The sequence below is a fragment of the Gordionus sp. m RMFG-2023 genome, chromosome 1 (genome assembly GCF_954871325.1).
Source record: "Gordionus sp. m RMFG-2023 chromosome 1, tfGorSpeb1-WG-v2, whole genome shotgun sequence".
NCBI lineage: Eukaryota > Metazoa > Nematomorpha > Gordioida > Chordodea > Parachordodidae > Gordionus > Gordionus sp. m RMFG-2023.
The window spans coordinates 56,468,065-56,482,372 of NC_088775.1; the positions used below are offsets into that span (position 1 = coordinate 56,468,065).

A 14,308-nucleotide genomic window follows, 5' to 3' on the forward strand; every position below is an offset into this window, starting at 1 on the left:
GGTACATCTTCACTAAATTTATATTTACACATGTTATTAATACTTATTTTAACCTATTTTCTTCAAAAAAATTCAAAAAACTTATAAAATAACCATTATGACAATTGTCACATTAAAATATTATCCTTAAAAAGATCATATAAAATCATCAAAAAAGTTTCATAAAATCCACCTCATTTAATAATAAATAGATAATTTTAAAAAAATGATAATAGATTTCACCTAAAAGATTGTTTATTTAACTAATAAAATTTACAATATAATTCCTCAATAAAAGATGTATTTACAAAGAAGATTGTGAAAATCACTAATAAATTATATTAAAGAATATTACATTTTTACTATATAGCAGCATATTATTTTTTTTATTAAAATAACATCAAATAAATAAATTTATTTTCATTTCAAAATATAATAATATAAATAAAAAATATTAAATCATATCATGTTTATTTGTTGATAATATTAAAATATTTACATTAAATATAAATAAAATAAATTATTTTACTAAAATAAATAAATAATAATTAATACTAAGCATCGATGCAAAATTTTGACTAATTTAATTTTAGCAGATTTATATTTTCTTAGCTGATTTTTAGGCTTAACCTAATTAGGCTTAGCCGATTTTTTAGGCTTAGCCGATTTTAGGCTTAGCCGATTTTAGGCTTAGCCGATTTTTAAGCTTAAGCTTAGGCGTAGTTTTTAGCCGATTACTCAACACTAGGTTTGAGTAGTCCAAGGAATTGTGAAATGAATATCAGGAATATTAGATTCGAGAATGCTTGATGTTGCAATATTATCATGATATGATGTAGATGGAACAGATGACTCTGTCACAGAATTCAAGAGAGAACTGTGGGGGATTGTTAGGAGAGGAATAGAGGGGACTGAGCCACAAAGAGGGCATCTTTGTCCATTCACACTATGGACCCTTAAACGGGCATTCACTAGTATTAAAATAGAGTTTCTACATTGAGAACTTAAACTTCTATCCAACATAATATGCGGTACCATTGGGTATTACAATCTGATGATCATCTATTTATATTTTTATTATACAATCAGAAAATAAAAACTGGTCACCAACTTCTTTGAATACAAGCATATGTTGTTGCATAAGGATCTATATTAATTTCATTAATACTGATTATACACACAAGAATGACATTTATGTATTAAGAAAGTTTCATTAAAATTATTAATATTGTAATGTAGTTAATTAATGTTAAGTTATTTCTTTCATATTGACTATATAAGGATGATATATAAAATTCTATATATTAATGTTGGAATGTAGTTGCATAAATGTTAGGTTACTTCTTTCAATAATATTGATCACATAATTTTTATTACATCTCATCTTCAGGTTTGCTTAGTTAAACTAGTTCTATTGTATTCTCAATGCATACTGCTGTAAAACTGAACCCATTTTTTTCCTTTATTTTATTGAATATCTATAATATATATAAAAGCCTTGTCACGCTGTGACAGTCACACTTTCACAATTTATAATATATTTAAAAAATCGTTAATTTTAAAAGTGTCTGTGGCCCAATTGGTAAGAGCGCCGTTTACAAATATATTAGACTTAGGTTCGAATCCCACCAAAAAAAAATTTTCTTAATCTGGCAAAATATTTTTTTTTCTTAATCTGACAAAATTAATCAAATAGATACGATTCAAAGTTAGCTACTTTAAAATTCAAAGTATTAAATAGGTATTCTTATATTTAAATGTTTTATATTCTTTTAAAAAATATTCGTTCAATAAAAATCACCATAGAATCTTATCTTATCAATCATTTATTCATCTTCCATTACCATAAAACCATTACCATCTTATACATCATCATATATATATATATACACTAGAACTAATTGATATATCTATAATATCTATAAAAGCCGTCACACTCTCAGTGTCAGAGTCACATCACAAAAATCGTGAATTTTGAAAAGTGTCTATGGCCTAATAGGTAAGATCTGATAGACTTAGGTTCGAATCTCAGCAATGATTATTTTTTTTTCTTAATCCAACTTGGTGGTTCCGTCCTTTAAGATGTTAACTAAATTCCCATTGGACCTGAAAATGTTGTCATTTGCAGACCTCTTGCGGTAAATGCATGGGAAAATAAAAGTGGCAGACGCATATCATTTATAAATGGATTCTTTGGCAGAGGTAAATTTCATTATTTTTCTCTGAATGAATAGTAGTCTATCCAAAATCACATTTATATTTTTATTTTATAATTAATATAACAAATAAACATGAAATCGGCTCAGGAGTCAGGTCCTCAAGTCGAAGTTGAATTTTTCGACTAGAAACTAGGCGCGGCTAAACTGTGTGGAGTTAGCCGTCTGGCATCACTAGTCCCTTCCTCGGCAACATCTATGCTAACTATAAAAAAGTTTTTACTAGAAAACGGAGTTTATATAAAAAGAAATAATATTTACCAAAAAAAATCAGGTTTTTGCAAAAAACAGGGTTTATGACAGATAAACGGGGGTTATCACCAAAAAAAACGGGATATGCCACGACTCGAGTTGTTAGTTTAATGTTAAAATATTAAATATTTGAAGATTAAAAAAAAAGAACAATTACTAAAAATAGAATTTAAATTTAATAATTCAATATAATTATTCAATAATACTAGTTTAAACTACTCGTTCTAACTCGATTTAGTCAATTTAAAACACTACTAATTATTAATAATATAATAATTGAAAAAAAAAGAATTTAGAGATATTAGCCTCATGTCTCTAAATTAAAAAAAATAAAACACCAAATATATGAGTAGCTACAGAAAACTAGATTAAATACATGTACTTAGTGTTGTTAAACGGCTCGTTTTGAGCCGATTTTTTAAAACGGCTAACACAATATTTTAGCCAAAAAATATCGCCTAAACCTCGAGATTTCGATAATATATGTCTAGACTTTTGTTCCTTCTATGACAAAATTTTCAGGCTTGCGTAAAATTTTTCTGGATGAAATATTGAGTTAGCCTTTTTTAAAAATCGGCTCAAAACGAGCCGTTACTGCTATGGAATGGTCTCATGCTCAATGTGCCAAAAATTATGTTCTATTTTTTTTATATAACCATCTACTGCACTTATCGCATTAATACACATGCTGATACCAACAAATAATTAATAAATTTTTCGGTAAAATATTTTAAGCCATATTTTGAAAAGGATATGATAGAGAAAACACTATACATTCATATAAATGTGAATCAGATTATCAATGATTAAACGTATAATATTTATGCACATTTTGAATTTTTATTTGAAATCGCCATTTTTTTGTATGGAGCATATTTATAGTCATTTTATTTGTATTTGTATAATAAATACTTATATTTATCATTACGACAAAATAACGGAAAATTTAGTAATCATGATTTATAAAATAATTTTTTTTTGTAGTTTATTATAAAGAGTAGGAAAATATAAATTTTGATCATTTACTATGTTTTTCCAGTGAGCTCACAATTCCAATATTATTTTAAAGATGAGTTTAATTTACTTGTAAATAAAAATTTGCTGAACAAAAATGCATTAACTAAACAAAATAGTTATCTTATAAAGATAAATTGGATGAATACCTGAGAATTATCTTAAATAATTTACAATCAGTGATAAAGGATTGCTCTCATATGATTTCTAAGTATATGTGATAATTGCATATAATATTTTTTTAAATCTTGTTTTGATGAAATTTAAGATTTTTTAACCCTATGCTAAATATATGATAATGCGAAACTGCAATTTTCAAAATGGCTTTAAAATTATTTACGTTTAGAACAGTATCCAAGTCTAAACAAATATAATTGGTTTTACCTAAGCATTTAACCACGGGAGGTGGTTATGACAGAAAAAAGTAGGTATTTATAAGAAATTTTGATTTGGAGTTGTGAAAATGCTTTATCAGAATAAAATGGGAAGGGAAGTATGCCAATTTGATTTTGATTTCCTTATTTTTGCGAATTTTGACTTCCTCTTTAATTTTGATAATTTGAATTTCCTTATTTTTGTTTAGGTATGTTAGAAGGAGGTGTGTAATATTCTCATTGCTTGAGGGGGGTGGGGTATAGTTATTTGAAGTCTACAAATACAAAATTTTCAGGGCCGATCCAGTAGGAATTTAGTTTTTGCTCAGCGGTCTGGTACGGTTCCAATTTTTTTTATTAAATTTTCCAGGCCGGGTTTTTAAAATCCAGAAAAATATCCTATGGAATGAGGATTTAGGTTTTATGATTTTTTTATAACAACAACACAAAATGTAGGCATTTATGATTGAATTTAGTAGCAGATCATTTAATAACTAAACTTATAAGCAAAATAAAATACATTATAACAATTTTCTATATTAAGCATTCCGGGCATTTCTGCTTTTGGAAGACCCGGACCGTTAATTTCTTTACCCGGCTCACCACTAGTAAATTTTTTCAGACTTTACCCGGGCCGGTCCCAGATATATAAGGTTATGCCTAAAGTATTTCTTAGATTTGGTGTATTTTCTATATTGCTATCATTCAATTCCTCAAAATTAAAAACATTAGAATTTTAATATACTATGGAAAACAATATTGCATATTTATAAAAAATCATTATTTTTTTTATATTTATTTGCTTATATTCGTCGTAAATTTAGCCCTCCGTTGGTTATGAATTAAATGAAAAGACTAAGAGGAAATGTTCGATTAAAGAACCTAAAAATGAAAGTGAAGATATTAAATATTCGCCTAATGTTATATCGATTAAAGAGGAAATAACCGATTGTCAAGCAGATGAAATGGTATATTTCTTTATTTATTATTTTGTAAGAAAGTGATTGGTAATTCATCTCACAACTATATTTTTTCATAAAGCTACAATTAAACTAAACTACTTAAATTTTTTTACTACGCAGCCCTTGTCCCCTGTAGATGCATTTCTAACTGACGATGGTATTTCAATCTCAGTTGATGCAAAAGAATTAACTCATTTGGCTCCAAAGTCCCACGAAGAAAATTGTGTTATATGTTTAAGCGAATTCGAGATCGGCAATTCCGTCAGGAGGCTACCTTGTTTCCATTTATATCACGCTGTTTGCGTAGATAAGTGGCTTAAACTCAAAAAGAGGTGTCCTATATGTAGGCTCGCAATAGATTTTAACAACTATAAGTCAATCATTTAACTATCACATTTTTTTATAAAATCTGCTTACTTACCCTTCCTTTCTTTTTATCGACTACCATTTTATTTAAAAACTTATATTAACTTTTAATTAGTTAAGACATTTACTGAAATCAAACTTTAAATATCTGATCTATATGCGACATATTTATAAATGCCTGTTTTAAAGGAAAATTTATTCGTCTTATATTTTTTATATTTATTCTTAAATTTTTCATGGCTAATATATTAACAATTTTATGCTTTCTTATAGTTAATGTTAATTCTTATATATTTATATATTTTTAAATTCACAAAAATATTAAACATTCTTTGAATAAAATATTAAAATGAAGTTTATGTTATAGAATGGAAAAGTTAATTTAAGTGGTAATTTATATAGTCGATCGAAATAATATATATTTAACCTTGTAAATTAATTAGTTGTTATTTATTTGTATCATTCTTTTTCTCCGTTTAATGGTGATACTCCAGGTTTACCCAGGTTGGCCAGCTTCTCCTCTGATTTAATCATTAGGAAATGTTAGCAAGGTTTTACAATCGGATGCCCTTCTTAACATCAACCCTTTTAGGTGGTTTTTACATCTCGTCGAGGAAACGGTGATCCTATTCTAGACCCCGACCACAAAGAACTTTTAGACCTCCATTAGCCGCCAAAAGACGTTGCTACTTTCCCGCCACGATGCGGCTAAGGGTAGGATTTTGGGGGAAATTTATTTGTAATTATCTTAATATTTATATTATTATAATTAGTTACATTATTATAATTAGTTACTTGTGAAAAAATATATATACCTGAAAATATGTCAAATGAAGTCTCAAAGTTATAAATAGTTCATTGGCAGATCATGACACAGTCGACTTATTTTAATTTTGAAAAATTTAGTGAAAAGATTGTAACATCAATATTTACATGTCGCTTATCGAATTATATATATAATACCAAAAATTAAAGGGCGTTTTTATTAGCAAATATTGAACTAGATATATTTTCCCGATTATTTGCTTTATGTCTACCGAAGACGTTAGCAGAAACATAGAATTAGTTAATTAAATTTTAAAAAGTTATTATTCCAAGGAAATGATAACCTCTACAAATATATCTGTAAATGAAGTTTTAAACCTATGCCAAGAAAAAAGTATAACAATTATAAACCAATATCGAAAGTTGTTTGTCATAATTGCAGTATCAAAGGACATTTACAGAATGTATACAGAAGGAATCGTGGTAAAAAATAAATATTCAAACGATAGATGTCTCAGAAGAGTCGCGAGAAAGTTTCGAGGTGTAATTATTGATATTTAATTGACACAGGATCGACCATCTTCATTTTGAATGTAGCAGACGTAAACCAATTAGGAATACCTATAACAAGCTTGAAAATCTGGGGAGGGCAGATGGGAATATAGAACAAAATTTTCATCATTTATAAAGAAATTATACTGAAGTATTTAAAGCAAGTTTAACCTCTAAATCCAACCACAACTATCAGGGGCGGGCCATAAGACCAGGTGGGAATTTTGCCCACGAGGCCGCGAGAAAATGTCGATTTTTGAGGCCGATCAGAGGAAAATATCAAAAAAGAGGCCGATTAGAAAAAAAATATATTATGTTTACATTATTTTCTCTTATCATCTATTTATTTTTAATGACATCTATATTATTTGAATATCACATTCCTTGAGAATTATGTCGTTTACTATATTTAGATGCATAAAATATCAATAACGTCACTTGTTGCTATACATCTTATCATGTGCTTTTTTTTGTTTTTTTTCAAATGAAGTGAAAACGCTTCCGTTTGATTTGAGTAGAGTGAAAGCTAAGTTTTGACTAATTTATTATATTATATTTTTATACATTGGTTTATTGAAGAAATAATATAGCCAACATTTATAATTGGATATCTTGTTCTTAATTCATTGAAATATAATAAAAACTAGGTATTATAATTTTAATAAAATAAATTTTTGATCAATTTGATTTTCCAATAATGTTAATTTATGTGTTACAATAAAACTAATATGCAATAAAGCCAAAACTTTATACTGCTCAATCTGCCTGGCATTTGTAGTATGCGAAGACACTTTCACAACAAGCTCAACAAATTTTATTAGTAATTAAAATACATGAAATTCAAAAGTTCATATTAGTGCAGTCGAGGCCTACCTCAGATCAAAAAGTCATTTGATAATTAAATTAGTCTTAAAATATTAAATGGGAAAAATTGACAAATTTATAACAACGTCCACATAATAAAATAAATATTGGAGATAATAAAGTTTTTAGGCATATAAAACTTACCCTACAGAGGATCAAATGTTAATTAAACACAGCCACTTTATAAATTAAAATTTGAATTATGAAAATTTCCTGGAAATGATTCGTGTTATATCAAAGATGATTAATTCAGAGATCATTTAGAGAAAGCTATTTTAAAGAGCAAGCTTAGAAAAGAACAACTTAAACTCTCTGACAAATTATAATCGAAGAGAAGAGGTTCACTCATAACCTTGTTGTCAAAAACAACTGTTAAAAAATTATTAATGTTGTTCTTGATCAAATCAGGAATTTAATAAAAAAAGGAGATTGGTAACAAATGGTTTAGTTTGAAAATGGATATTACTCAAGACATTAGCGTTTATGATCAAGCAACCATTTGCCTAAAATACTTATATAATGGCAAAATAACAGAAAGGCTTTTCGCACTTACAAACTCTTCTGGAAAAGGATTTTTTGCTATCTTGAGTGAATGCTTTTAAAACATGGAATTCAAATTAGAAATATAACAGAAGTATCATTTGATAGTACTGCAAATATGCGGGGTGAATTTGTTGGGTTGCATGCTCTTATTAGACTAAAGGCTCCAGGTATATTTATATTTGGTGATAGAGTCACATATTAAATCTCAGTATATGTGATTCATGCAATAATATGAAGGCAAAAATTTATTTGGATTATTGAACAGACTAGCAACTTCTTTGGTAAATCATATAAAAGGATGGATGCTTGGGTAAAACAGAATAATTCATCTGGCTAAAGTAAGTTGAGAAGGCTGCAAAAATAGGTGAGACAAGTGGTGGGCACGTGAAATAGCCCTTAGATGGATATATGGTAAAGAGAGCTTGCTCCCAATAACGATAAATACACTTCAATTTATAATAGATAATAAATCATTTGAGGCAAAAACCTCATAAGAAGCTCAGTCTTTGATCGATAATTTATGTTGATGTCATTATATCTTCAAACTAAAAATTTAAATATTTTATCAGCATGGAAAATGATAGAAGATGCTAAGTCTTCTGTATCATCGATAACTATTACATCGATTCAAAATAAAACAATAAAAATGGCTTCTAATTTAATTTTGATGAAATAAATAGTAAGGTATTTGAAAAGGCTTTGGAAAAACTGGCACAATTGGCAAATATATTGGGTGTTAAATTACGTAACGAATTGTGTTCATTTGCCAGTGTATTCAACGATTTGATAGTAGAATTAAATGAAACGGACTATGATATCGTATGTATCAGTGAGAAGTCAAATGAAGTAGATGGAATATTACAATATGATAATAACTCAGAGTGTGATATAGCAAGTGTATAATATGCGTGTATAAAATTCTTAAAAGATACAATATGAACACAAGTGCATACACTAATTTATTTTTGGCATATGAATACATTTTAACTATATCATTTACGCAGGTTAATTTCGAGAGAACATTTAGTAAATTAAAAATTATTAAAAAATATAGGTTGAGAGCTAATATAAGCCAAGAAAAATTAGAAGTATTTTTAATGATGTCAGTTGAACGAGAGCTATTAGCGCAGATTGAACTAGAAGATATTCTTTGCGCAATGGTTTAAAGTTAATGAGAGATTTATTAACGTAAAATTAAATATTATATCATAATTCTTGTATTTAAATCTTATTTATATCTATAATATGATCGGTGCCTGATTTTATAAGTGCAGCAATTTTATTCTCTGTGTAAAATTGTATAATTGCAATAATTTTATATGTGTAATTAATTGATTTTATTCAGGGATGTGAACCCTTCGACAAAAAAAAGGGTCCGAATTCGGGTCCGGTAATAAATTTAAAAAGGACCCGGGTCCGGGTTCAGAGGAAACATAAAAATAATGACTCAAAATAAGACTTTTTTTCATTCATTTTTTATTATACTTCAATATATACACATTTATAATTCGAAATGAGATAATTTATATTTTAAATATTTTATTCAATTGCACAATCATGATATCTTCTAAAATATCATCCTTCAGATTTCCACGTAAATTAGTCAACGATGAAAATCCACTCAACGATGAAAATCCACGTTCTACGCTTAACTAAAATAGATAGTCATTTTTATAATACATAAATTATTGTATTTGTGTCGCCGGTACAGCCATGACGATTCTAGAAAAGGTATATAATTCTGGATATATTGAAGAATTTTCCTCCCGAATTTTAAAATGTTTGCATCTCTATTTATTCTCATAACTTCCGAGAACTTTTCTATTAAAGATACAATAGATATTTTTTTCTCCTTTCTATCAGATGATAATTTAATTTTTTTTTCTCTATCTAATAGTAAAATTTCCAGATCATCAATATCGTTATCATTATCATTGTTATCGCTACAACCAGTAGATATTGTTGTAACCACCAATGTATTGTAAATAATAGAATTTTGGGTATGCCATAAATCTTCAAGATGGTCTATAGCCATTTGTTTTTGCTCACTACTTAATAAAACGATATCGCGGGTCTAAATATATAGAAGCATATACAACACTATTTTGTAAATATTGTTGCTCTCTTATTTTCGTATTTTCTAATACTTCATTTGAAAAAGAACTTGTTAATCTCCCTAACTCTAATCGACATCTTAACCATATGCCATAAAAATCCTATAAACATAATTGTTCTGCTTGCACTCTTAATGTAGTTATTTTTAAAGGAGCTCTTTTACTTAATTCCAATCATCTTCTGACAAAATGATTTCACATGCTCCTATGATAAAATCATTACAGAAATCTTTCAAACTTAATAATCGCTCTAGCATCATACATATAGAGGACCAACGTGTTGTGCAATCTAAAATTGCCATTTACCTTTTCATGGATTTTAATATTCTAACAATTGTGGGAGTTCTTAAATATTTTACAACATCCCTTGCTTTATCAATTATAGTTTTAAAGTGACTATTTTTTAGGGAGATTCCACGAAAAAAATTATAAAAATTTTACATTATTTTTTAAAAATTTTATATTATTTTTTTAAAAATTATAAAATTTATATTATTTTTTTAAAAATTATAAAAATTTTCTATTATTTTTTTAAAAATTATAAAAATTTTCTATTATTTTTTTAAAAATTATAAAAATTTTATATTATTTTTTAAAAATTATATTTTTACATTAATTTTAAAAAAAAATTTTAAGTTAAAAATTTTTAACACCCTGAACCCTTGGACCTTCCACTTTTTAAAAGGGTCCGGGTTCAGCCAAAATACGAGGGTTCAGGGTCCGGGTTCACATCCCTGATTTTATTATGCATTATTTTATATTTAACACGTGATATATGATTTGATTATATGGTGTAATATCGTTGTAAATCTAATATAAAATATTTATGTACAATGAATATTTTTTTAGAAATGCAATGAATAATTTTAGATGTGCAATTTTTAATAATAAAATATATGATTATCATTTTTTATTAAAAATGTAAATTGTTTGAATTTATTTTCAAAAATAAGAGATAATAAAAATCTTGTAATTAGAAGAAGTCATTTAAGGGAACCCGGCCTTAAATTGGAAAAGTATGGGGGCGAAGCCCCCATTAAAATGAGGCCGCTATAAAAAAATGCCCACGAGGCCGTAGCGTCGCCAGTCCGCCTCTGCCAACTATCAATTTATTAAAAATAGGCCGTTACCATTTGCGTGGAAAACAAAATTAGAATCTATAATACAACAACTAGAATCCATGGAGTTTTAGAAAAATAAAATATTCGAATACTGTCTCTTCGTGCCTATACCAAAAAAAGAATGGATCCTTACGAATTTGTGGTTACTTCCGACAAACGGTTAATGCATTTTTATTGATCAATATCCTATACCCAGAATAAATGAGTTATTACGTAATGTAGCAAAGTATACCGTATTAGATTTATCAGAAGCTTATTTTCAAAAAGCTCTAGATAACGAGGCAAAAAGAGCTGTTTGTGATCAACATGTCATTTGGACTTTATTGTTTCAGACGACTTCCGTTCGGAATAACTTCAGCCCCAGCCATTTTTCAACAAGTAATGAATTTGTTATTAAAAGGAATACCCGGTTTAGCAGATTATTTAAACGATATAATAATTACTGGGGAATCAATCAAGATTCATAAAAGAAACCTTATAAATATACTAATGTTAAATAAATTATCAAGATAAAAAAAAAATTATTTATATAGAAATATTGAAATCCGAGGTAATACAATTAGCGAAGAGGGAATCACAACAATAAATAAAAATGAAACGCAATTTTAGACGCACCGTTACCAAAACCATCATAGAATTACAAGCTTTTATCAGTATAATTAATTATTATCAAAAATTTATAAACTATTTTTCCACTATAGCCGCTCCCTTATATATGATATGCTTTTATGTAAAAATGTGCGATGTAAATGGACACATAATGAAACAAACGTAATTAATATATTTCAAAAATTGGTATCAGACATTTATTTTAATAATCCTAAAATGCCGATAATACTAACTGCTGGCACTTCTCAACATGGAATAAGATCAGTTATGTCTCATATGATTAACAGCAAAGAAAAGCCGGTTGGATTGGCTTCTTGCACATTAACTGCAAACGAAATTACAGTCAGATAGAGCATGAGATATTAAAGGTAATATCTAAATTTAAACAATATCTAATTGATAATCATTTTACTATTCACTGATCATAAACCACTTATATTGTTACCTAACCCACCTAAAAGAATAACAGATATGTCTTGAAGATTAGTAAAAGGTTATTACTACTAGTAAATTATGAATTGCCACTTCGAGGAACGAATAATAATAGCAATGTGGATATGCTTTCGCGCTTCTCAGTCGAAGGTAAATCATCTGATTGAGAGGAATTAGATTTTAATTTAATAGCAGCGGATGCTCCGTAATTCATCTCAGCATGATATAAAGTCCCACACAAGAAATAACTCGTTGCTATAAAAGATTCCCATTATATTACAACTGGTTTACCGAAAATAATAGATGAAAATCTTAAACTGTTTTTCCAGCGTCTAAATTAGCTCACGGTGGAGGCAGGGTGATGGTGATTAAGTACCATAATTCCGAAAAATATACAAGTAAATATTATATCCTTTTTACGTATAGGTAGGGTATTATCAAAACAAGATTGTTAGTCCAAGAGAAAATTTGGCGGTCTAATAAAGAATTGTGAATTATGTCAAATACATAGACCTGTGGGCTGGCTAACTCTGGATAATAAAAAACCATAGTCTGGAAATTTTTTGTAAAATAATTAGAGAAATTATTACTGCTTCTAAGATATAAAACTGCAGAGGTTGAATTTGAATTCGAGGAAGATTTTAAAAAAATGCCTAAGTAAAATAGATTTAACATCAGACCTATAGATCTAGACAGCATTGATCTATACCCGGATACCCGTTTTCAAATTGGAAATTCCAATGATATTAATAATAATTCCACGCATATGAAATCCTTAAAATTAAATGTCCCAACACGTTGGCATAGTATATTAATTATGCTAGAAAGCATATCTGGATTAAATATAATCACAACAAAGCCATTTAGTATTTATGCAATCAAACCTACCTATAAATAATATAGCAAAAAAAGGCCTACCACCTAAACTCTGTCATTTTAATCCACACAATCTAGAAATGCTTTAGAGTTTATATCATAAACTAAACAATTCAATAATCAAATATTCAAATTAAACCACCTAGTTATCAACAATTTTGATACCATCATATCTTTTTACCAGTATCAACATTGCCAAATATTTGCAAATTTATGAAGACCTCATATTCTTTAAGTAAAAAACAACAGACCAAATAGATAATACCAACCAACAAAACCTATTTGTCTATTCATTTACTATATCAATGACCAATTCAAATAACCTTAATCAAGCAATGCCATCTTTTTTATATACATCAGAAGTTACCTAATACATATATGGTGAATTCCATATCAAATCAACAAAAAAAAGTCGATTTTCAACCCGACCCCCCTTCAATTCTTTATCCATACAGCAATAAGTTTATCAGAAATCACTTACTCTCTATAGCTTTCTTACAATAGTTGTGTAATTTTATAAATAAATGTGTTCCAGGCATTCTTCTACATGCCAAGGAGCATAATTGCCTTTTAAGGGTTTCTCGTATAATCTGTAAAAATATACCCAGTGAGCTGCTATTCTCATAAAACTATGGGGGTTTGTGGACCATAAATCTACCTGCGGATATATGATTGAGCTTTAAAATACTTTTTAAAGTATCTATTTGATTATCAAAAATTTCCTCTATTCTTCTTTGCAAAGACCTCCTTGAAATTTTTTTTAAATGATCCAACATTAATAAGAATATCTAAATATCATATATATTATTAATCAATAATTTCTCATCAATGTAATAAATTGAGGCTGTTCAAATAGACTCAAAGAATGTGTAAACCCTTGACAATAAATAAATGCACATATCAACTTATCAATTTTATTTTGCGTATTTATTGGTTATATTTATTAATAGCATTAAATTAAATACTGGGTTAAAAATAAATATTTTATGATGGTGGAGTTTGCTGGTTTTTTTCTCTGCTCTTTTAAAATGGCATCTCTAATTTAAAAAACATATATAATCCCTCTCCCAAAATCCCACCATCAGCCTCATTGTGGCGAGGGAGTGGCGTCTTTTGCGGCTAATGGAGGTATAAAAGGTTTATGTGATCTGGGTCTAGAATAGGATAACCGTCTCCTCGACGGGGTGTAGAAACCACTTAAAGGGATTGATCAGGAAGGGCATCCGAATATAAAAACCTTGCTACAAAATTTCCTAATGATTACAACAA

General features: G+C 28.1%; 1 protein-coding gene across 1 annotated transcript in view; it reads left to right on the forward strand.

The window, feature by feature from the left end:
- Positions 1–5,352, forward strand: part of LOC135931459 (uncharacterized) — a 93,035-nt gene extending 87,683 nt beyond the window's left edge. Inside the window, exons 6-7 of the mRNA XM_065468585.1 lie at positions 4,660–4,803; positions 4,918–5,352. Of these exons, the coding sequence (XP_065324657.1) occupies positions 4,660–4,803; positions 4,918–5,184 (411 nt within the window). The 3' untranslated portion in view covers positions 5,185–5,352. The remainder of the gene's footprint in view (positions 1–4,659; positions 4,804–4,917) is intronic.
- The last annotated feature ends 8,956 nt before the right edge of the window (positions 5,353–14,308 follow it).